The 24,849-nt window shown below is 37.8% G+C and overlaps 1 protein-coding gene across 3 annotated transcripts in view; it reads left to right on the top strand.

Moving 5' to 3' along the window:
* The window catches only part of TWSG1 (twisted gastrulation BMP signaling modulator 1), a 64,797-nt gene extending 40,423 nt beyond the window's left edge, over positions 1 to 24,374 (top strand). For all 3 annotated transcript variants that reach the window (XM_008979484.5, XM_008979483.5, XM_002757054.7), the window contains exons 4-5: positions 17,097 to 17,363; positions 20,992 to 24,374. In XM_008979484.5, the coding sequence (XP_008977732.1) occupies positions 17,097 to 17,363; positions 20,992 to 21,173 (449 nt within the window). In that variant the 3' untranslated portion in view covers positions 21,174 to 24,374. The remainder of the gene's footprint in view (positions 1 to 17,096; positions 17,364 to 20,991) is intronic.
* The last annotated feature ends 475 nt before the right edge of the window (positions 24,375 to 24,849 follow it).

The following is a 24,849-nucleotide window of genomic DNA, read 5'->3' as shown; positions in this document are numbered from 1 at the left end:
TTATTTTTTTATTGCATTTTAGGTTTTGGGGTACATGTGCAGAGTATGCATTACAGTTGCATAGGTACACACATGGCAGTGTGTTCTGTTTGCTTTTACCCCTTCTCCCACATTTGGCGTTTCTCCCCAGGCTATCCCTCCCCACCTCCCCCTCCCACTGGCCCTCCCCCTTTCCCCCCAGTAGACCCCAGTGTTTAGTACTCCCCTCTCTGTGTCCATGTGTTCTCATTTTTCATCCCCCGCCTATGAGTGAGAATATGCGGTGTTTCATTTTCTGTTCTTGTGTCAGTTTGCTGAGGATGATGTTCTCCAGATTCATCCATGTCCCTACAAACGACACGAACTCATCATTTGTGATTGCTGCATAATATTCCATGGTGTATATGTGCCACATTTTCCCAATCCAGTCTATCATCAATGGGCATTTGGGTTGATTCCAAGTCTTTGCTATTGTAAACAGTGCTGCAATAAACATTCGTGTGCATGTGTCCTTATAGTAGAATGATATATAGTCCTTTGGGTATATACCCAGTAATGGGATTGCTGGGTCAAATGGAATTTCTATTTCTAAGGCCTTGAGGAATCGCCACACTGTCTTCCACAATGGTTGGACTAATTTACACTCCCACCAACAGTGTAAAAGTGTTCCTTTTTCTCCACATCCTTTCCAGCATCTGTTGTCTCCAGATTTTTTAATGATCGCCATTCTAACTGGCGTGAGATGGTATCTCAATGTGGTTTTGATTTGCATCTCTCTGATGACCAGTGACGATGAGCATTTTTTCATATGATTGTTGGCCTCATATATGTCTTCTTTCATAAAGTGTCGGTTCATATCCTTTGCCCACTTTTGAATGGGCTTGTTTTTTTCTTGTAAATCTGTTTGAGTTCTTTGTGAATTCTGGATATCAGCCCTTTGTCAGATGGGTAAACTGCAAAAATGTTTTCCCATTCTGTTGGTTGCCGATTCACTCTAGTGACTGTTTCTTTTGCCGTGCAGAAGCTGTGGAGTTTGATTAGGTCCCATTTGTCTATTTTGGCTTTTGTTGCCAATGCTTTTGGTGTTTTGTTCATGAAGTCCTTGCCTACTCCTATGTCCTGGATGGTTTTGCCTAGATTTCCTTCTAGGGTTTTTATGGTGCCAGGTCTTATGTTTAAGTCTTTAATCCATCTGGAGTTAATTTTAGTGTAAGGTGTCAGGAAGGGGTCCAGTTTCTGCTTTCTGCACATGGCTAGCCAGTTTTATTGATAAAGTTTTAATATTGATTATTCCTACCCACAAGCATGGTATCACTTTCTTTTTAATGAGAAACTCAGATGAGACTGTACTGTAGAACAAACTAATTGTAGACTTTTAAAACTTGATGCTTCTTTGATTAAAGATGTCTTGAAGAGAAAAAAAGATCCTGACTTCTTAACATGAGGCATTCCCTGTATACTATGTGGCTCATTAGAGGATTTGTCTAGTAAAACAATTTTTAATTCTTTAAAATGTCAATGTAGCAATATCTAAATTGGATTTGTTCTAGTCAGCCATGGGATATTTTGTGAAACTTAATAATAGCTAATGCTTTCATAGCGTTTTGTATGTGTCAAGCACTCTCCATGTGTTACTTCATTCAGTCCTAACAACAAACCTGAAGAGTGTGAGAGTGTTATTTTCCCTCATCTGTTCCACATATGAGAAAACTGTAGCCAGAACTTAGTACCTCCTAAGGTCAGATAACTAATATAGGGGAAAGCCAGGGTTCCAGCTGCGCAGTCTTGCTTCGAGGGTCCGTGCTCCATGATCCATTATGTTACATGGCTTCTAGATGTTATACATTATTCAGCTTCTTGTGAAGATGAAGGTGAAGGTGATTATCATTCTAAAATCACATCACATACACAGTATTCTTCATCTGTAGCCATTGATAACTATTACTCTTGAGCTAGTAATGATGTTGGCTTTAATAGTTATTTACAACTACTGATTTTTCATGATCTCCAAAAAGACAACTGGAACTGAAGACAAAGCTGTATTCTATGAACTGTAGATTTTCTCTTTGGATTCAGCCAGATCACCTGAGAACTGAATACTTAGACTGCATTGTTGTAGCTCTCTATAAAATTGCCTCAGCTTTACACATTGAGTCTTCATTTAGAGGCATCATATAGATATGACAATTTGAGAGAGGACAGATGGTGGTGAGATTTTTATGTTTATCAAAACAGAGCTCGGGTTTTAAAAGATTAAGGAAAGCTTCCCTAGACAATGCCGTGCCCTCATTTTTCATTTTTAGTAATTATTTGTCTCAGCAGTGTGTCCTTTCAGCTTCACTCTCTCTTCTAATATCATCAGCCAAATTGTTTGTTTCTTTTGTAACTTGTAGTTTGAAAATAATAGGAGTTGTTTTGCTTTCAGAAAAAGAAAATTATAGTGTTGATTTGGTTCTTTTGAAAAACTATATATGCACCCTCTGGATATTCTGATTTATTCCCTATATTCATGCTGAGGAAACTAAGCACCAGCAATGAAAACTTCTGTCTACTCGCACCCCTCTCACAATGAGGTCTATTTGATCAGATGCTGTAAATCCCATCAGCTTTTCCAGATAACTGCCGGCACATTTTGCCATAGGGATTTAGCTACTATGGCTAGTCTCCTGCCATCTGTTCTTCTAATGCAATTGTTCTCAAACATTTTCTTTAAATCTCAGGACCCCTCTACACTCTGAAAAATTCAGTCTTTTGTGATGTGTTATAATAGTTGAAGTTTATAAAGAAAATCCAGCCTCACACAGCTATGTAATTGAAAAAGAAAAGAGCATTTTAAATAGCCTTGTTCGACCAGGACTGGTGGCTCACACCTGTAATCCAAGCACTTTGCAGGCCAAGGTGGGTGGATCACCTGAGGTTGGGAGTTCAAGACCAGCCTGACCAACATGGTGAAACCCCTGTCTTAAAAAAAAAAAAAAAAAGCCTTTCCCAATAATTATGTATCTGGAGTATTGTATTAATATATTCAATATTTTAAAGAAAACTGTATGAAGTAATAATTTTGCATATTTAGGTAGATTACTTAAGGTTCAAGTGTTATGTTAAATTTTACAAAAATATAGAAAACAAAGCAATCTAGCATCAACTACTATTAACATATATGTATTTCTCTTTGAAATATAATTTAAAAACTAAAATTACTACTTGAACATAGTAAATTCAAGCAATGCCAAGAAGGTGTTTGTAATGAAATGCCTCCCTTCTTTATACCACTAGTTGCTCTTTCTCAAGTAGTAAAGAGCTATATATTTGAACCTGTTTTTGAAATATACATCTAGAAAATATACCCAACAAGTATACAGCACAATAAATTTATATGAGCTTTACACCCCTGTTACTAGCATCCATATGGAAAACCAGAACACTGCCAGCACCACCAAAAGCCCCATTGTGCTTATTTGCATGTTTTAACATAGTTGTGCTTAAAATTTTAAGATACCTTTTAAAATAACTATATTTATTTAGATCAAAAGATATTTAGTCTTTTTTTTTTCATTTAGAGAAAGCTTTCTTTTCTTTTTTTTTTTTTTTGAGATGGAGTTTCACTCTTGTTGCCCAAGGCTGGAATGCAATGGTATGATCTCGGCTCATAGCAATCTCTGCCTCACTGAGTTCAAGTGATTCTTCTGCCTCAGCCTCCAGGGTAGCTGGGATCAAGGCATGTACCACCACACCCAGCTTATTTATTTATTTATTTTTAGTAGAGACAGGGTTTCTCCATGTTGGTCAGGCTGGTCTTGAACTCCCAAACTCAGGTGATCCACCTGCCTCGGCCTCCCAAAGTGCTGGGATTACACGAATGAGCCACCATGCCTGTCCAATAAACCTCTTATGTGAACCATACATCTCAGAGAGCTTTAGTTTCCTCTTTTTGTCAGCACTGGAAAATTCTCACTTTTGGGAAAGTTAACCATATTTAGAAATAACAAGAGGTGGTTGGTTCGTGGTGGCTCACGCCTATAATCCCAAAACTTTGGGATGCCAAAGCAGGCAGATCACTTGAGGCAAGGAGCTGAAGACCAGCCTGGCCAACATGGTGAAACCTCACCTTTACTAAAAATACAAAAATTAGCTGGGCATAGTGGTGCACATCTGTAGTCCCAGCTACTCGGGAACATCAGGCAGGAGACTTGCTTAAACCCAGAGGAAGAGGGTGCAGTGAGCTGAGATTGTGCCACTGCACTCTAGCCTGGGCAACAGAGCAAGACTCCATCTCAAGAAAACAAGAATAACAAGAAGCTCTCCCCAATAAACTCTTATCAGCAACTTTAGGTAACCAACAACAAAAAAATTAAGGTGAACCACTTAATATCAAAATATGTCTTACTTACGATGACTAAATATACAAGTTTGAAGAACAGAAAGACCAGTATGGCTAGATGTTCGTAAATAAGGGGAAGCGTAGAGAAAGATGAGTGAGAGAGGTAGGTCAGGACCAGGTCTTAGAGACCATGGAAAAGAATCTGAATTATATCCTAAGTATAATAGAAACTAATTTGAGAGTGTGTGGTGGTGACATCTGAATTGCTTTTTTTTGAGATGGAGTCTTGGTATGTCACCCAGGCAAGTGCAGTGGCGCAATCTTGACTCACTGCAACCTCCACCTCCCAGGTTCAAACAATTCTCCTGCCTCAGCCTCCTGAGTAGCTGGAATTACAGATGTGCACCCACGTCCAGCTAATTTTTGTATTTTTAGTTGAGACGGGGTTTCACCATGTTGGCCAGTCTGGTCTCAAACTCCTAACCTTGTGATCTTCCAAACTCCACCTCCCAAATTGCTGGGATTACAAGTGTGAACCACCACACCTGCCTTGAATTACGTTTTTAAATGATCATTCTGACTATTATATAGAAGGTAAATTTGAGAATGTAAAGAGAAGAAACAGAATTAGGAGACTTTTGCAGTAGTTCAAGTAAAAGATGATGGTGGATTTTATTAGGATTACTGATAGCAGTGGAAATGGTAGAGCTCAGATTCTGAAAATATTTTGGAAGCAAACTGTCAGAGTTTGGTTTGAATTGGATATAAGATCTAAGGAAAGAGGAATTAAGATTGACTTATGAGTCAGGTAGCTAAAGTCGGGTGGATTTACAAATCATCATCAGAGTGTTAAGTGAATCGTTGATATGAATACTGAAATTGTCAAGAATGACAGTGGGTCCAGTGGTGGAAATGAAATAGTGATCCAGGTACTGAAGTTATTAGTAAGTGGGGAAGAAGTGGCTATTAAAAAGATAATAGCCAAAAGGAGGGAAAGGGAATGGTAACATTCAATAATGTGTGTTTTAAAGGAGCTGGAGTTTTCAAAAGAGAATGGAAGACAGTTTAAAATCCATTAAACTGTTGTGTTTCCAAGTTCAGTCAAAATATAATGGAGGCTGGTCTAGGGTGATAGCAGAGGACATGAAGAGAGGTGGCCTCATTAGAAAAATAATTACAAGGTTACACTCGATCAGATTTGGCGAGAGTTTGGAAATGGGAACTGAGGGCTGGTGGGAGTCAGGAATAACCTCTAGGTTTCTGTTTGTGTGACTGGATAAATTGTGACAGGGAACCAAGATAAGCTGAACTAAGACGCAGGTGTGTTAGGGAAGGTGGCTGAGACAGTTGAATTTGAGGGGCCTATAAGATTCTCAAGTGGCAATGTTCTGTAGGAAATTGGAACCAAATATCTGGAAGAAATGGATCAATGGATGAGTAGGTTGATATGTAAGTAATGGTTGATCACATTTTCCAACTCCTTCAAGTAAATGTGACTTCTGGTTCAACATAATGGTTGATCATATTTTCCAACTCCTTCAAGTAAATGTGACTTCTGGTTCAACATAATGGTCTAAATTCACATATTTTCTTCCCTTCCACTTAAGATGCCAGTAAAATTAAATAAAGGGATAAAATTAGAAATAACTCTAAAAACAAAGAGAAATAAAAGGAACAATGGTAATTTGAGTTTGCATCAGATATCTAAAAGGAAAGACAGATGTGCTTGCCCTTTTTTTTGTTTTGTTTTTTTTGAGACAAAGTCTTACTCTGTTGCCCAGACTGGAGTACGGTGGCTCAACCTTGGCTTACTGCAACCTCCACCTCCTGGGTTTAAGCTATCCTCTTGCCTCAACCTCCCAAGTAGCTGGGACCACAGGTATGCACCACCATGCCTGGCTAATTTTTTTGTATTCTTAGTAGAGATGGGGTTTCACCATGTTGGCCAGGCTGGTTTTGAACTCCTGATCTCAGGTGTTTCACCTGCCTTGCCATCCCCAAATGCTGGGATTACAGGCATGAACCACCATGCCTGGCCCAGATGTGCTTGCTCTTTAGTAAACAGATTGGAAGAAACACCAAAACAAATTGCATAAAGGGGAGTTAATGGTGAGAATAGGAATGACCTTACCAGCCAAACCCCAAAGAGGCTCCAGTTGCAGCTTTGTGGACTGTGGAAGTGAGAAATGAATTTGAAAATAGCAAGATTTTTTTGAGGATCTGTCTGTATGATTTGAGTCCCTTCTCCATTTGTCAGAAAAAGTTCTAAGTAATCAAGATGTTTCTCTAGGAAAAAGTAGTTGGAGAATTTCTCTCTAGAGAAATCGAAGGGAACTAACTGAAAAGAAGTAGGACCACTGATATGTTGTTGGTAACCAGTCAAGGCCTCCTCATTGAGGCATTGCAGAGAGGGAAGGTGTCTCTAGCCTAATGAGTAGATGTGAAAGAAAAATAAAGTGTACCTTGAAAGAAAGAATGAGGTAAAGAGCAGAGACCATGGAAGAAATATTTAGGACATAAAAGAAATATTTAAAAAACAGATTGTTATCGTTTAGAAAAATATAACAAAATTTCCTGTCTATATTATAAAAAACAATCAAAACAAGAAAGCATTTGCAAGTTTAAAACTCAATTGGGGCTGCTCTTGGTGGCTCACACCTATAATCCCAGCACTTTGGGAGGCCGAGATGGGTGGATCACCTGAGGTCAGGAGATCGAGACCATCCTAGCCAACGTGGTAAAACACTGTCTCTACTAAAAATACAAAAATTAGCTGGGTGTGGTGGTGCATGCCTGTAGTCCCAGCTGCTCGGGAGGCTGAGACAGGAGAATTGCTTGATCCCAGGAGGCGGAGGTTGCAGTGAACAAATCACGCCACTGCACTCTAGCCTGGGTGACAGAGTAAGATTCTGTCTCAAAAAAAAAAAAGACCAGGTGCAGCGGCTCACGTCTATAATCCCAGCACTTTGGGAGGTTGCGGTGAGCGGATCATCTGAGATCATGATTTCAAGACCAGCCTGGTCAACATGGTGAAACCCTGTCTCTACTAAAAATACAAAAATTATCTGTGCATGGTGGTGGGCGCCTATAATCTCAGCTACTCAGGAGGCTGAGGCAGGAGAAATGCTTGAACTGGGAAGTCAGAGGTTGCAGTGAGTGGAGCTAGAGCCACTGTACTCCAGCCTAGGTGACAGAATGAGACTCCATCTCAAAAAAAAAAATTCAATTGGAAAAATAATAAATTAAGAGGGGCTGAAAATATTATTGGAGTATCATAGAATATAGTAAAAACAGGCTGATAACAAAATATAACAGGAAAAGAATAGGCACTCTATAAGAATTTTTTTTAAAAAAGGAAGAAATTATCAAATAGTATAAGAAAAATTACCAAAGCTGAGAAAAAAAAACAGTGAGTCCTTTGGTTGAAAGAGCCTACAGAATGCTGAGTGAGATCAGTGAAAAAAGACCAACATGTGGACACAGCCTCACAACATTTTACAACTTCTAGGTTAAAAAATATTCAAAAAGATTTTAGAATAATAGAGTTTGTATACAAGAAGTTAAAATCATACTGCCATCAGACTTCTCATCAGTATCACTGGGCCAATGACTTAAGTGGTTGGTGGGAAAATTATTTTGACCTGTCAAATTATTAGGAATGCGGATATAAAATAGAAACATTTTTAGACAAAGAAGAACTCAAAGTTTACTTCTCACATACGGTTTCTAAAAGAATTAGTAGAGGATCAATCAAACAAAACAGGATGAAAACCAAGAAAGGTAACAACATGGGTTGAAGGAAGCAATAGCTTTAACCAGGAGTTGAGTTAAGGATAGCTGCAGAATGATAACCACACAGGTGGCCTGTGACAGTGTCCTGACTGAAGGAGTAAGTGAGGGCTCTGAGAAGAAAGAGACTGGGTTCCATAGGATATCAATCATATCATTCAGAGGCAGAATAAATTTTCAAGATATACCGAAACGTTATTGTGTGGTACACAGAAAGAAAATTCCAAGCATAGAAATGCCAAGAAAAAACAAAACTGAACAGGAAAATAATTCTCCATAAAGGAATTAAATTTAGCAGTTAATTTTTTATTATAAAAATGTTGAAATATACACAGAAGTGGAGAGAATAGCATAATGAACTATATATCCCTCACTCAGGCTCAGCAATGGTCTAGAATATGCCACATTTGCTTTATCCTTTTTTCTTTCTTTCTTTGCTGAAGTATTTAAAAACAAATTGCAGGCTGGGTGGGGTGGCTCACACCTATAATTCCAGCACTTTGGAAGGCCAAGCTGGGTGGATCACCTGAGGCCAGGAGTTTGAGACAAGCCTTGCCAACATGGCAAAACATCGTCTCTACTAAACACACACACACACACACACACACACAATGAATCGGATGTGGTGGCGGGTGCCTGTAGTCCCAGCTACTTGGGAGGCTGAGGCAGGAGAATCACTTGAACCTGGGAGGCAGAGGCTGCAGTGAGCTGATATTGTACCATTGTACTCTAGCCTGGGCAACAAGAGCAAAACTCTGTCTCAAAAAAAAAAAAAAAAAAAAAAAGCAAATTGAAGACAGCAAATACTTTTCACCCCTACTTTCTTCAGTGTCAATCTCTACAAAAAGATGGACAATGACTTTTCTAACCATAATGCTGTTATAACACCTAACAAAATTAACAATAATTTCTTGGTGTAATCATCTAAAACTCAATTGATGATCAGGTTTCTCCAGATGTTCCAAAAATGTGTTTTTACAGTTTACTTTTTCAAATTAATTCAAAATTTTTGTATTGAATCTACTTGTGTTTTTCATCCAGATTGACCCTCCTTTCATTTCTGTCATGCCATTTGACAATGAAGGAACTTCAGTTGACCTATAGAATAGCCCACATTTCAGGATTTCACTGCTTCCTGAGATATCCTTTAACTTGTTCTTCTGTCCCTCAGTATTTCCAGTAATTCAAAGTTAACTGTAAGAACATGATTAGATTCAGGTTTAATATTTTTCCACAAGAACACCTCTTAGGTCATCTATGTGAAATATTGCATGGTTTTTATTGTTTTATGAAGTTCAATGAAAAGTTGATTTTATCTCAAAATCAGAAGTATTGTCCTTTGACAATGTGACATTGAACAAGGAAGTCAGACCATACTGCCTGTTCTGTCGTGAACAATTTTCGTAGGTTTATGTTAAAGTAACTACTTTTATTGGTTTTAACTTTTAGAATCAATTTATGAGACAAAGCTGCATTGTGAATTTGCCACAGAATGTGGTTATCAAGTTTGTCAGTATAGAATTTGGAGAAGTTGGCTAGGGAAAGTGGAAGAGACCTTAGTACCTTTATCAGCAAATCAGGGTCATCATGTTTACTAGTGTTAATGCAGTATATTGAAAATTAAATTGTGAATGTTTTAATCCTAAATTTGTCAAATGCACGAAACTCCTCTCAAATATTTTTGATATAATGAAATCTCAGATAATGAGACTGAAGTTTCATTTATTTATTTGTTTATTTTTTTAGAGACAGGGTCTCACCAGTTACCCAGGCTGGCCTGGAACTCTTGGGCTGTGTCAGTCTTCCTGCCTCAGCCTCCCAAGAATCTGGGACTATAGACACGTGCCACCATGCCTGGCTGAAATTTCTTTAAAATCTTCAGTAGATGTTAAATTTAGCTTTTATAACTTTTGAACTCAGTTGTTTACCTTCAACTCTATTTACTAGTTTTTATTTATAAATTTGGCAGAAGACTACATTATGTATAGTTGTATAATATGAGCATTCTAAGTATTTGCTTTTTGATACCACTTAAAGTAAAGATTATGTATAGATGTAGTTATTAGAAAGAGTAGTAGACATGAAATCAGGAGGCTACATCATGATCTTGGCTCTGATCCTAGATGACATAATATTGGAAAAGTCATTTGACATATCTGCGCCTATTTCTTCTTTTTATGAATAAAGGATCAGATTTGATCATTTAATCCATGATCCTGCCATACAACCCAAGTTATTCAAGTTCAGATGTGTTGAAAAATGTTGTGAAGAGCACGCACAACTTTGTTACCCTTCTCAGCTCTTGCCATGATTCTTAAACTAACAAAATGAGGAAATAAATTAGATGGCTTTTTTTTCCTCCCTGAATTTATAAAATATATATAACGTTTAAAAAGTCAAATCAAATTTATAAAAAATTTTTATATTCAAAATTTATAAATTTGGTTTAACTTTTTAAACGTTATATATATTTTATAAATTCAGGGAGTAGAATTTAATCTGAAGAAGAAGCGAAACTCCACCTTACACCTAATAGATGTGAAACAAACATGAAACGTAAATTAGCTTTCAAAAGTATAGTCACATCCCATGGAAATACTGCTGATTTGGTTCCAGATCACTGCAATAAAGCGAAGGTCCCAATAAAGTGGGTTTTGCAAATACTTTGGTTTCCCAGTGCACTTAAAGTTATTTTACACTATACTATAGTTTATTAAGTGTGCAATTGTAGTATGTCTTTAAAAAATACATACCTTAAATACAAAATACTTTATTGTTAAAAAATGCAAAAAATCATCTGAGCCTTCAGGGAGTTGTAATCTTTTTTGCTGGTGGAGGCTCTTGCCTGGATGTTGATGGCTGCTAATTGATCAGGCTGGTGGTTGCTGAAGGTTGGAGTGGCTGTAACAGTTTCTTTTTTTTTTTTTTTTTTGAAACGGAGTTTTTGTTGCTCAGGCTAGAGTGCAATGGCGTGATCTGGGCTCACTGCAACCTTTGTCTCCCAGGTTCAAGCCATTCTCCTGCCTTAGCCTCCTGAGTAGCTGGGATTACAGGCCTGCACCACCATGCCTGGCTAATATTGTATTTTTAATAGAGATGAGGTTGCTCCTGTTGGTCTGGCTGGTCTCAAACTCTCGACCTTAGGTGAATCGCTCCCCTTGGCCTCCCAAAGTGCTGAGATTATAGGAGTGAGCCACCGTGCCTGGCTGCCTTTCTTCTTTTTTTAGATAGAGATGAAGTCTCGCTATGTTGCCTAGGCTAGTCTTGATTTCCTGGCCTCAAGCAATACTGTAGCCTTGGCCTCCCAAAGTGCTGAGATTATAGGCACGAGCCATCACACTGGCTGGCAGGTTCTTAAAATATGATAATACTGAAGTTTGCTGCATCAATTGACTCTTCGTTTCTTGAAAGATTTATCTGTTTCATGTGATGCTATTTGATAGTATTTTACCCACAGTAGAACTTCTTTCAAAATTAGACCGGGTGCAGTGACTCATGTCTGTAAACCCAGAGCTTTGGAAATCTGAGGCCAGAAGATAGCTTTGGGCCAGGAGTTTGAGACGAGCCTTGACAATATAGTGAGACCCTATCTCTACAAAAAATAGAAAAAATTAGCTGGGCATGGTGGCGCACACCTATAGTCCTAGCTACCTGGGAGGCTCAGGTGGGAGGATTACTTGAGTCCAGGAGTTCAAGGCTTCACTGAGTTATGATTGTGCTACTACACTCCAGCTTGGGTGATAGAGTAAGACTCTGTCTTTATAAATAAAAATTTTAAATTGTAGTTAATCCTGAAACCCTGTACTGCTTTAACAACTAGTTTTGTGTAATATTCTAAATCCTTTGTTGTCATTTCAACCATGTTTATAGCATTTTCACTAGGAGTAGATTCCATCTCAAGAAACACTTCCTTTGCTCATCCATAAGAAGCAACTCCTCATTTGTTCACATTTTCATGATATTGCAATAATTTACTTACATCCTCAGGCTTTGCTTTTAATTCCATTTCTCTTCTATTTCCACTGTATTTTCAGTTATTTTCTTCACTGAAGTCTTGAACCCCTCAAAGTCATCCATGAGTGTTGTACTCAACTTCTCTTCTAAACTCCTGATAATGTTGATATTTTGACATCCTCCCATGAATCATGAATGTTCCTAATGGTATGTAGCATGCTGAATCCTTTCCAGAAGGCTTTGAATTTAGTTTGCCCAGATTCATCAGAGGAATCACGATCTGTGGCAGCTATAACCTTATAAGATATATTTCTGAAATAATAAGACTTGCAAATTGAAATGACTCCCTCAACCTTGGGCTTCAGAACGGCTGCTGTGTTAGCAGGCATGAAAACATTAATCCCCTTGTACATCTTCCTCAGAGCTCTTGGATGACCAGGTACATTGTCAGTGAGCAGTAATATTTGAAAGAATCATTTTATCTAAGAAGTAGGTCTCAACAGTAGACTTTTAAAATATTCAGCAAACCATGCTATAAACAGATGTGCTTTGTTGTTCCATTTCTAGAGCACAGGCAGGGTAGATTTAGCATAAATCTTACAGGTGCCCTAGGGTTTTTGGAATGGTAAGTTAGCATTGGCTTCAACTCAAAATTACCAGCTGCATTAGCCCCCAAAAAGATAGTTGCCCTGTTCTTTGAAGCTTTTGAAGCCAGGCATTGACTTCTCTCTAGCTAGGAAAGTCATAGATGGCATCGTCTTGCAATAGAAGTTTGTTCCATCCACATTGAAAACTGTTGTTTGGTGTAGCCACTTTCCCCAATGACTTAGCTAGATCTTCTGAATAACCTGCTGCAGTTTATACATCAGCACTTGCTGCTTCACCTTGCACTTTTATGTTATAGAGATGGCTTCTTTCCTTAAACCTCATGAACCTACCTCTGCCAGCTTCAGACTTTTCTTCTGTAGCTTCCTTACTTTTCTCAGAATTGAAGAGAGGGCCTTGCTCTAGATTAAATTTTAGTTTAAGGGAATATTGTCACTGGTTTGATCTATCCAGACCACTCAAACTTTTTCCATATCAGCAATAAGGTTGTTTCACTTTCTTAGCATTCGTGGGTTCAGAGTAACACTTTCTATTTCCTTCAAGAACTTTTTCCTTGCATTTCCAACAAGGCTGTTTGGCACAAGTGGCCTAGCTTTTTGCCTGTCTTAGCTTTCAACATGCTTTCTTCACTAAGCTTTCTTTTTCTTTTTTGGCTTAAAAAATATTGTTTTGTTTGTTTACTGTGAAAGACAGCAGAAAGACATTTCTAACTTTTTTAATTTAAAGTGAGAGATGTGAGCACTTGGAGACCATAGTAGGGTTACAAATTGGTCTTATTTCAATGTTGCTGCATCTCAGGGAAAAGGAACAAAGAGAGGGAGAGATATGAGGGAATGGTCAGTTGGTGGAGCAGTCAGAACACACCCACAACAACTGTCAATTGAGCTTGTGCTGTCGTATATCGGGGCGGTTTATGGTGCCACAAGATAATTACAATAGTAACATCAAAGATTAGTAATCACAGATCACCAGAACCGTTATAATAATAATGAAATGTTTGAAATATTGCAAGAATTACCAAAATGTGCCACAGAAACACAAAGTGAGCACATGCTCTTGGGAAAAATGGCACTGATAGACTTACTCAGTGCAGGGTTGCCACAAACTTCAATTTATAAAACACACAGCCTCTATGAAGTCCAGTAAAACATAGTACAATAAAATAAGGCATGTTTGTATAATGCCCACAAAAAGAAACCCAGAGGGCTCTGTTCCAGTAACTATTGCTGCCAAACAACCTACACCAAAACATAATGGTTTAAAAGAACAAGAATCATTTCATTAGCTCCAATATCTGCATTTGGGTCTGGGTTTTGTGGCGATACTTCCTCTTGAATCTACTTGCTGTCAGCTAGGACAACTTGAAGGCTGGGGCTGATTAAACACTGTGTCAATTTGCCCCTTTGTAGCAAAACTCCTTGAAAAAGTTTTCTATCCTCTGTCTCTGATTCTCTACTGCTGTTTTTCTCCTTTTAAAATTATTTTTATTTTCATCTATTTATTTTTTTTTAGAGACTGGGTCTCACTCTGTCACCCAGGCTGGAGTACAGTGGCACATAGTTCACTGCAACCTTGAACTCCGGGGCTCAAGCAATCCTCCCACTTCAGCCTCCTGAGTAGCTGGGACTACAAGCACACATCATGCCCAGCTAATTTTTTTGTTTGGTAAAGACAGAGTCTCACTATATTGTTCTGGCTTGTTGTCTTGAACTCCTAGCCTGAAGCAGTCCTCTCACCTCAGCATCTCAATGTGCTGGGATTACAGGCATGAGCCATGATGTCTAGCCTAAAATTATTTTTTAATAATTCATTTTGAAATAATCTCAAATGTAGAGAAATTTGCCAGAAGGCTAAAAAGATTTCTAGTTTCCCTCACGCAGATTCCTTGGTTATTAATACAGCCACTATGGGAAACAGTATGGAGCTTCCTAAAAAACCACAATTAGAACTACCGCATCCAGCAATCCCATTACTATACATTTATCCAGAGGAAAGGAAATCAGTATATTGAAAAGACATCTGCACCCCTGTGTTTATTGCAGCATTATTCACAGTTGCCAAAATGTGGAGTCAACCTAGGTGTCTTAACAACATATGAATGCATAAAGAAAATGTGGTATTTATACTCAATGGAATGCTATTCATCCACAAAGAAAGCATGAAATTCTGTCATTTATGCCAACAGAGATGGAACTGGAGGACATTATGTTAAGTGAAATAAGCCCGGAACAGAAAGTTAAACACCATATGCTCTCACTTATATGTAGAAGCTCGAAAAGAGTTGATTCTCTGCAAGTAAAAAGTAGAACAGAGGATGGTAGAGGCTGAGAAGGATAGGAAGGTAGGGGGAACAGGAGGGTAGAGCAATATTTGTTAAAGGATGTAAGATTACAGCTAGATAGAAGGAATAAGTTCTCTAGTGCTATAGGATGACTATAGTTAACAATAATGTATTATATGTTTCAAATAGCTAGGAGGATATTGAGTGTTCCAACACAAAGAAATGGTAAGTGTTTGAGATGATAGATGTGTTAATTACCCAGATCTGGTCATTATACATTATTGTATTGAATCATCACTCTGTAATTCGTAAATATGTACAATTATTATGTCAATTTACAAAAACATTTTGTCATTGCATTTGCTTCATTGCTCAATACCCTTTCTCTACAGACACACACGCACGCATGCACACACATGTACGCACACACATGATCATTCATGTTTTTTTTAATCTTTGGAAAGCAAGCTTTACAAATGATGTCACATTACCTCTAAATACTCCAGTCTATATTTTCAAACAACAAGGATATTCTCGTACATAATTGGCATACAACCTTCCAAATCAGGAAGCCAACATCAATATAACATTGCTACCCAATCCACAAACCCCATTCAATGTCGCCAGCTGTCCCAATGGTACCTCTTCTTTCTTTCTGGCCCAGGATCCTATCTAGGAATATGTGATACATTTAGTAGTTGTGTTTCTTCAGACTCACTCAATCTGAAAGTCTTTTAGTCTTTCTCTTGACAGTTTTAGAGAATACAGACCTTGCATTATACAGGATTTCCCTCAACCTTGATGTACCTGATGTTTACTTGTGACCAGACTTAAGTCACACATTCTTGGCAACATCATCACTGAAATGATACTATGTGCCTTAAATCAAGTAACAAAACATCAACCTGTCCCATTGCTGGTGATGTTAACCTTGATCTTCTGATCATATTGGTGCCTGTCAGAGTTCTCCACATTAAAGTCATTGTTAATGACCTTTTTTAAGTGATTATTATTTTGTGGAGGGTTTTCTAAGAATACATCAGTATGTTCTTATCAGTCACCCACCAGACTTAATCTCCATTGACAACTCCCATCTGAATCAAATCTCTTTGATAGTGCCAAATGGTGATTTTCTGTTTCCTTTCTTTCTTCTACATTTATCAGCTGGTAAGGAATATCATTCCTTTTTATTTTTTTATTTACTTACTTTGATTAATTGATTGATTGATTGATTGATCGACATGTGGTTGCCCAGGCTGGAGTGCAGTGGTGCAGTGATAGCTTACTGCAGCCTTATGTCCTGGGCTCAAGAAATCATTCTGTCTCAGCCTCCCAAGTAGCTGGTACTACAGACGTGCACCACCACGCCTGGCTAATGTTCTTTATTTTTTTGTAGAGATGACGTTTTGCTATGTTGCCTAAGCTAGTATCAAATGCCTGGGCTGAAGTGATCCTCCCACTGGCCTCTCAAAGTTCTGGGATTACAGACTTGAGCCACTGTGCTCAGCTTATTATCATTATGTTAATGCTCAAATTGTCTGTTAGCCAGTAGAGTGCCTTCAGTTGGCCTCCTGTGTCTCTTCATCATGTCCCATTGTTAATGGTATACTTCCTTAATTTCTGGCACAAATAATGTGTTCCTGGCTCATTTTGTACTTTCCTGGCCCAGCCTTGGAATCAGTCTTTCCTCCAAGGAGCTCTGGTTCCTGTTAGGGGAGGATAGGTATTTAGGAAACAAGATCTGGCTGGGTGCAGTGGCTCACACCTGTAATCCCAACACTTTGGGAGACTGAGGTAGGTGGATCACCCGAGGTTGGGAGTTTGAGATCAGCCTGACAAACATGAAGAAACCCCATCTCTACTAAAAATACAAAATTAGCCTGGTGTGGTGGCTCATGCCTGTAGTCCCAGCTATTTGGGAGGCTGAGGCAGGAGAATTGCTTGAACCCAGGAGGCAGAGGTAGCAGTGAGCCCAAATTACGCCATTACTCTTGAAGCTACTGGGGTAGGATGCCATCATCTAGGCTCACTCAGCAAAAAAACAAAACAAAAAAAAGCTAGAAAAATATCTACATGTCATGCTAGAAGTTACATAATTTTAATGTGTTGTAGCTCTAATTGCAAGGCAGTAACTAACAAAATCTTATGATATTACCCCTGACCCAGGTATGTGTAATCCTCGAAATTATAGTGACACACCTCCAACTTCAAAGAGCACAGTGGAGGAGCTGCATGAACCGATCCCTTCTCTCTTCCGGGCACTCACAGAAGGAGATACTCAGTTGAATTGGAACATTGTTTCTTTCCCTGTTGCAGAAGAACTTTCACATCATGAGAATTTGGTTTCATTTTTAGAAACTGTGAACCAGCCACACCAACAGAATGTGTCTGTTCCCAGCAATAATGTTCACGCGCCTTATTCCAGTGACAAAGGTAACTGCTAACAGTTGACTTTTTCCATTCCGCCCCGTCATGTGGTCTGTACATGTAATCTATGAAGCGACCATCTTTTGGAGCAGCTTTTTGGTTTTAAATTTGTGTCATCTCACATAAAATCTAGACTCAATAACCCTGATCCTGTCATATCTAGAGGCACATCTCAGAAGGATAAGGGAAAAAAATATATCTCTGATCCCTGAGTAGATAAAGAGGCATGTTGGCTGGGCGTGGTGGCTCACATCTGTAATCCTAGCACTTTAGGAGACTGAGGCGGGTGGATTCACGAGGTCAAGAGTTCGAGATCAGCCTGACCAACATGGAGAAATCCCATCTCTACTAAAAATACAAAAATTAGCCAGGCATGGTGGCGCATGCTTGTAATCCCAGCTACTTGGGAGGCTGAGGCAGGAAAATTGCTTGAACCCAAGAAGCAGAGGTTGCAGTGAGTTGAGATTACACCACTGCACTCCAGCCTGGGTGACAGAGCAAGATTCCATCTCAGAGAGAAAAAAAAGATAAAGAGGCATGTCAGCATATTGTCAAAATTCCTCTATACTCCTGGCAACAGAGGCTGGAAAATAGATCATTGTTCCTAATTCTGGTATTTATTTGTGTTAGGCTTTATTCCCTTCATAAGATAGCAACAGTGCTGCTTCTCTAATAGGGTATTGCTTGTCATCAGGTAACATTCAGAGTATCCCATGAGATCAGATTTTTATAATAGCACCAGCACCAAAATAATGCCAAAGTCATTAGCTAAATTTCTTTATAAGCAAGTTGGTATTCCAGACATCTTATTTGCAGGCATAAACTAACCCCAGCCAGTTCTCTGCAAATGGGTACTGTTGATCAGAAGAGGAATTAAATGAGAAAATAACATACAAATTACAGAAGCATATTTAAGAGCATTTATTAGTGAGGATAGGGCATATAATAATTTTAGAATGTAAAGAGCATGTGACTTTTATAAAGTCTGATATTTTTTGACAAAAGGCACCAAATAATTTTGTGACTTTTATAAAGTCTGATATTTTTTGACAAAAGGCATCATGGAAGCATAAAGCACTTATAAACGTTGCAATTATTTCTTAAACTATGAGGTGAATTATATATAAATAGTATAATTTGTACTCTTACTTGACTATTAGTTGTGCCTTCCATTATATTCCTACCTTTATAAAACAGTGTGAACTTAGGACATTAATAATAAAAGCAGAATAGCTTCTGTTAAATTGCAGTGTAAGAATTCTTACTTCCTTTTAGGTTAAAGTATTTTAAAACAAATGCTAGATTTTGGAAAACATTAGAAGCATATGGAATGCAATAATAATATGTTTTGCTATCATTATCTCCATTATTAAAATATAAATAACATAATCGATATTAAATAAAAATTCATAAATTTTTCTTAAAGATTGTTTAACTTTATGAAACAATTAGCAAGAAGCTAATTCCTGGAAACTCCAGCTGTCTTTAAGACACAACTACAGTTTTTTTTCTGTGACATCTTTCCTGGGCACCTCTTCCCTCAGATATAGTTAACCTCTTCATATTGCTGCTCCTGCATTTGCAGGTTTTTTTTTTTGACATAGAGTTCACTCTTATTGCCCAGGCTGGAGGACAGTGGCGTGATATCGGCTCACTGCACCCTCCACCTCCCTGCCTCAGCCTTCCTAGTAGCTGGGGTAATGGGCGCCCACCACCATGCCCAGCTAATTTTCTGTATTTTTAGTAGAGACAGGGTTTCGCCATGTTGGCCAGGCTGGTTGCGAACTGCTGGCTTCAGGTGATCCACCTGCCTCGGCCTCCCAAAGTGTTGGAATTACACAGGCTTGAGCCACCACGCCCAGCCTGCATTTGCAGTTCTATTTATTGTCTGTTTTTAACTTACAGATCTATCATTTTCTACTTAGTTCTGCGTATTCTCTGATTACTCTTTGAGTTCATAATGGATATCCCATAGTAGATATCAAGTAGTTGTTGAATAAATAAATGAATTGAATTTCTTATGTACTGATCACTTGGAGATACTCATGCTTCCACCTCCCACTTACTGCCAGCCCTCTAGTCTGCGTGACATGGTGCTGCGATGCCCCTGCTCCAGTTTCCTCTTCAATCAGGTCCCATCCAATGGTGGTTCCATCATCTCTTGATATCAACCACCCATTATAGTTGGGCTGCCTCCACTCTGTGGGTATAGTATGCATACTATACCCATCTCCATATGACTTTTATTTTGTTACTTAGTAGCTCTGTTTTTCATTCTTTCTAATGCAAATCCAGTTTATTCCATTAAGCCTTCCTTTACTATTCAGACTCCTGGTGCTTTATTAGTTCCATAATAGCTTTGAAAAAATAATTTAGCCTTTGATCATATACGCTCTGTTAATGGTATTTATTATCCTTTATTTATTTCATGTACCCTGTCCTCCTAACTAGTCATACAGAGTTAACCACCAGGAGAACTAAAAATTGAAGTAATCAAAAGTGGTTGTCTTACTGGAAAGCAGACTAGGAATTGCTATTAAGAAGAAGTTTTCTTTGAGACAGTCTCACTCTGTTGCCCAGGCTAGAGTGCAGTGGCACGATCTTGGCTCACTGTAGCCTCTGTCTCCAGGTTCCAGTGATTCTCCTGCCTCAGCCTCCTGAGTAGCTGGAATTACAGGTGTGCACTGCCATGCCTGGCTAATTTTTATGTTTTTAGTAGAGATGGGGTTTCTCCTTGTTGGCCAGGTTGGTCTCAAACTCCTGACCTCAAGTGATCCACCCATCTCAGCCTCCCAAAGTACGGGGATTACAGTTGTGAGCCACCGAGCCCAGCCTAAGAAGAAGATTTTTAAATAGCTGGTACTTATTTGTGCCAAGGATTGCTAATCACTTTGCATCATTTGAATTGTTTAAGTTTATTTTATGTTATTGTAAATTCTCAGTATAACTTTAGAACAGCATTTTTCACATTTCTTTTGGCTTGCAAATTCTCTTTTTATAGAAAATCTTATCAGAAATGTCCAGTTTAGGGCAGACGTGGTGGCCCATGCCTGTAATCCCAACACTTCGGGAGACGAAGGCAGGTGGATCACAGAGGCAGGCTGGAGTTCGAGACCAGCCTGGCCAACATGGCAAAACCCCATCTCTACTAAAAATACAAAAATTGTCTGGGTGTGGTGGCACACATCTGTAGTCCCAGCTACTCAGGAGGCTGAGGCAGAGAATTGCTTGAACTTGGGAGGCAGAGGCTGCAGAGAACCAAGATCATACCACTGCACTCCAGGCTGGGCGACAGAGCAAGACTCCATCTTAAATAAATAAATAAAGCTCAATTTAAAAACACAACTGTATAACGTAGCGCATATTTTTTAAGCCCAGTAATCTAACCTTTAGATCAAAGCCTGAAATCTAATAAAAGAAGCTAAGGAAGCCCTTTGCCTTCTTCAGATGGAGTAGGAGAATATGACTTCCTTCTCAACATAATTAATAAATGAAGATCTTTTTTCCTGTATCTCACCTTTGTCATGTGCAGACCAACAATAACTAAGATAAATAACTGTTAATATTCAGCAAGGTATTAAAGCATTTTTTTTTCTTCTTTCTTGCCCTGAAATCTTAAATTTTTGTTTTTCAGAACACATGTGTACTGTGGTTTATTTTGATGACTGCATGTCCATACATCAGTGTAAAATATCCTGCGAGTCCATGGGAGCATCCAAATATCGCTGGTTTCATAATGCCTGCTGTGAGTGCATTGGTCCAGAATGTATTGACTATGGTAGTAAAACTGTCAAATGTATGAACTGCATGTTTTAAAGAACAAAGAGAAATGCAAACCAAAGCAACTTAGTAAAATAAAAGGTATAAAGTTATTCAGTAAGTCTGTTGTTTGCATTAGAATACCAGTAAGTTAAGATATAAAAACTTTGAAATAAGTTTATTTTGAAATATGACATAGCCAGTGATGTGTTTAATTATATTACTGTTCTTACTGATTTTATTGCCCCTAGCAAGAAGCCCTTTCCTTTGAATACATGTACAACTTTGGTCACATGAGAAGCAGGTGCACAGAGAATTCCTTGAAAGATCTAGGGTTCTTAACATGAAGCCTGATGTGGTTTTCTTGTAGCATTCCAAAGGTTTTTGCTTTGAAAGTGTTCGCAGAAGTATGTTGATGTGAGTTATGATTTCTTCATGTGCTACTCTTAGGATACTGAATTTTTATAGTTGCACTTCATTCCTCACTGTTCCTTGTATTATCGGTTTTTATATAAATAGAGTAGATATTCGATATACCACTCTGATAACTCACATAAAAAACTCAATTTCAGCCCTTTTATGTTGATTTTAAAAGGTAAATGCTTGCCATATTTTATAATTACAAACTCTTACATAGTAGAATCCTTTCGATAATAGATGCAATGACAAAGCTTTAAGGAAAGTTTCCCATTCTCTTCCATTTCCCCTGCCCAAAGTGCTAACATAGGCAGTGATGAAGAATTTTTACCAAGATTTTTAGGGTACACCTATGAAATTGCATTAAATGCACTACTAAGGTAAATAATTAGCAAGCAAAAGCATTTCTGTGACTTAAGGTACCAGCTTAAAGAGCACTAGGTTAGGGAACAAATGCCAAATCAGACTCCACTTAGAGCACCGGGAAATAGCTTGTATCCTGGTAGGGAAATGGTATAGCTGAATCGGGAGGCTGAGCCGGAAGCAAGATTAAGCTTGTGCAGCCTTAGCCAAGACAGAGCAGGGTTTTCCAGCAGATGAGTGGTGGGACAGGAACTGAAGAGAATTTAGTGGTATGAACAGGACAGGTTGAAAATGCTGGGAATTATAATAGGAAACAAACTTAAAACTATCTACATTCATATTTTGTAATCTTTCATTTGTTTAGTTTATATCTGGATGTAATGTTCTCTTTAAACAAGTATAATCACATTGTGGGAGGTAAGATTATGAAATTTTGAAATCTCTGTTCAAGATGATGTTCACTCCAAATACACTACAGAATATTTAGTCAACATTTTATATAATGTTTCAATAAATGCTTTGATAAAGAAACTAGGTACCCTTCATAGTAATAAAATCTCAGTCTTTAAGCATAAATCTAAAACATAAATATTTATATTACAGACTTCATTTTACAAAATTACTAATTTCTCTAGTGCATATTTAAACTACAAGCAACTTTTTAGGAATATCTCTTTATACATCTACATATTTTAGTATATAAAAATAGATAATGCTCTTGGTTACATTTTATATTGCTCATGATCTGAATAGCAATCAGTTAAAAGATCATTGTAATATTATGATCAACTATTATAAATTAAAGTCTTAATACCTTTTCTGCTCTTTCAGATAACTAATGAATATTCAAGATACTTTAGCCTTCTAAAAAGTTGAGGTTTAGCTAATGGATATATTTTTCGGTAGGAAAACATTAGGGTCTCCTTTTCTTCCTTTTGCCTAGAATGCTTTGTTTAAAAGTGCCTTGAAAACATTTAGCTCCCCTTCGTCACAAGCACCTGTAGAGCTGAAGGTGTCCTTGAACTTTAGACAGAAAGCTGAAAGAAATCTGCAGCCTCCTGCTGCAATTCAACTCTGCTGTTTTTCAGTCATTTCCTACCTGTGAGTAAAGTAGTGTTTTTATGTGTGTTGGCAACATGCCTAATGTTTTCACAATGATGACAACAAATATTTAAAAACTGCATTTATCATTTTTTAAGGTCCTCATTATTAAATTTTAAAATGTAATATCTGTTTCCTACCTCCTACGTTCAGAGGATAATTTCATAAACCACATTAATTGATTTTTCTTACCTCGATTTCTCTCATTAGAAACTTGTCTCTGAATGTAATGATATTTTGCATTCAAATTTGGCTTGATTTTTCTGATTTATGAGGAGTTGAAAGAAAGAATTCGCTTAAAATATTCCATGTCCAGTTTAATAATGTATTTCAGTTATAAATAACAATATTTTTCCAAATCGAAAGTAAACATTGAAGAAGTTGATAGCCTGACTAAAAGTTAGATTCTCTATTACAATTCTAAGCACATTCACTTCTATATTGAAGTTTTGGTAAAAATTCTTTTTTTCTTTTTTAATAAAAAATTAGATTATTACTGGCTGGGCACAGTGGCTCACGCCTGTAATCCCAGCACTTTGGGAGGCTGAGACGGGCAGATCACCTGATGTCAGAAGTTCAAGATGAGCCTGGCCAACATGGAGAAACCCCATCTCTACTTAAAATAAAAAATTAGCCGGGCATGGTGGCACATGCCTGTAATCCCAGCTATTTGGGAGGCCGAGGCAAGAAAATTGCTTAAACACAGGAGGTGGAGGTTGCAGTGAGCTGAGATCATGCCATTGCACTCTAGCCTGGGCAACAAGAGCAAAACTCCATCTCAAAAATAAATAAATAAATAAATAAAAATTAGGTTATTACTTTTTTTATAACCATATTTTAAAAGCACTAGATTTTAGATCAGTGGGTATCATAAAAGCCATAAATGAAAGATCCTTTCTTATTGTAAGACATGTGCTTGTTAGCAGGTTTTCTGTTAGTTTTTCCCCTCATAACATTTCATTATTTCTAAAACTATTTACAATAATGGCACCAAATCAAATGATAATTTAAATAAAATCTATTCTCTGTTTACCTAGGGTGGTATAAAAGAGAGATCTTCATCTAGATATGTGATTTCTAAAATTTCAGAAAGGAAAATTGGCAAGATACTAGAATATTTGAACAATTATTTATAATCAGGGTTGCATAAAAATGGAGAAAATAAACTAAAAGTTTTCTGAAAAAAAGTGGTAAATATAAGCCACATTTCTAAAGTTTATTTTTATGAAAGCTTCTTTTAAGATTTTTTGAAATCTATTCTGCATTCCCAAGAGTTTATGTTTATTATATTTTATATGATTTACAACATATAAAATTGTGTATTTTTCTTTGATTGTCCCTATAAACAAAAAGTATTTTAATAAAAAATTGAAATGAGTGTGAGTCATATTTTTGGTTAACTTCAGCACAGATATAAATGTGACATTTCTGTCTAAAGAAGATAGTATTTAAGGAATCTACAGGTCGGGTGCAGTGGCTCATGCCTATAATCCCAGTGCTTTGGGTGGCTGAGGTGGGTGGATCACTTGAGCCCAAGAGTTCAAGACCAGCCTGGGCAACATGGTGAAACCTCATCTCTACAAAAATACAGAAATTATCCGGGTGTGGTGGTGTGTGCCTTTAGTCCCAGCTACTCAAGGGGTTGAGGTGGGAGGATCACTTGAGCCCGGGGAGGTCGAGGATGCAGTGAGCCATGATTGTGCCACTGCACTTCAGCCTGGGTGACAGAGCAAGACTCTGTCTTTTATAATCAAATAATTAAATTAAAATTAAAGCAATCAGCAAAGATTGTTCTTTTCTCTCTGGATGTCTCTACAGATTCTCTCAGAATAGAGATTTTTGAATATTTTGC

Source organism: Callithrix jacchus, chromosome 13 (genome assembly GCF_049354715.1).
Source record: "Callithrix jacchus isolate 240 chromosome 13, calJac240_pri, whole genome shotgun sequence".
Taxonomy (NCBI): domain Eukaryota; kingdom Metazoa; phylum Chordata; class Mammalia; order Primates; family Cebidae; genus Callithrix; species Callithrix jacchus.
This window is presented reverse-complemented; position numbering and strand designations above follow the sequence as displayed.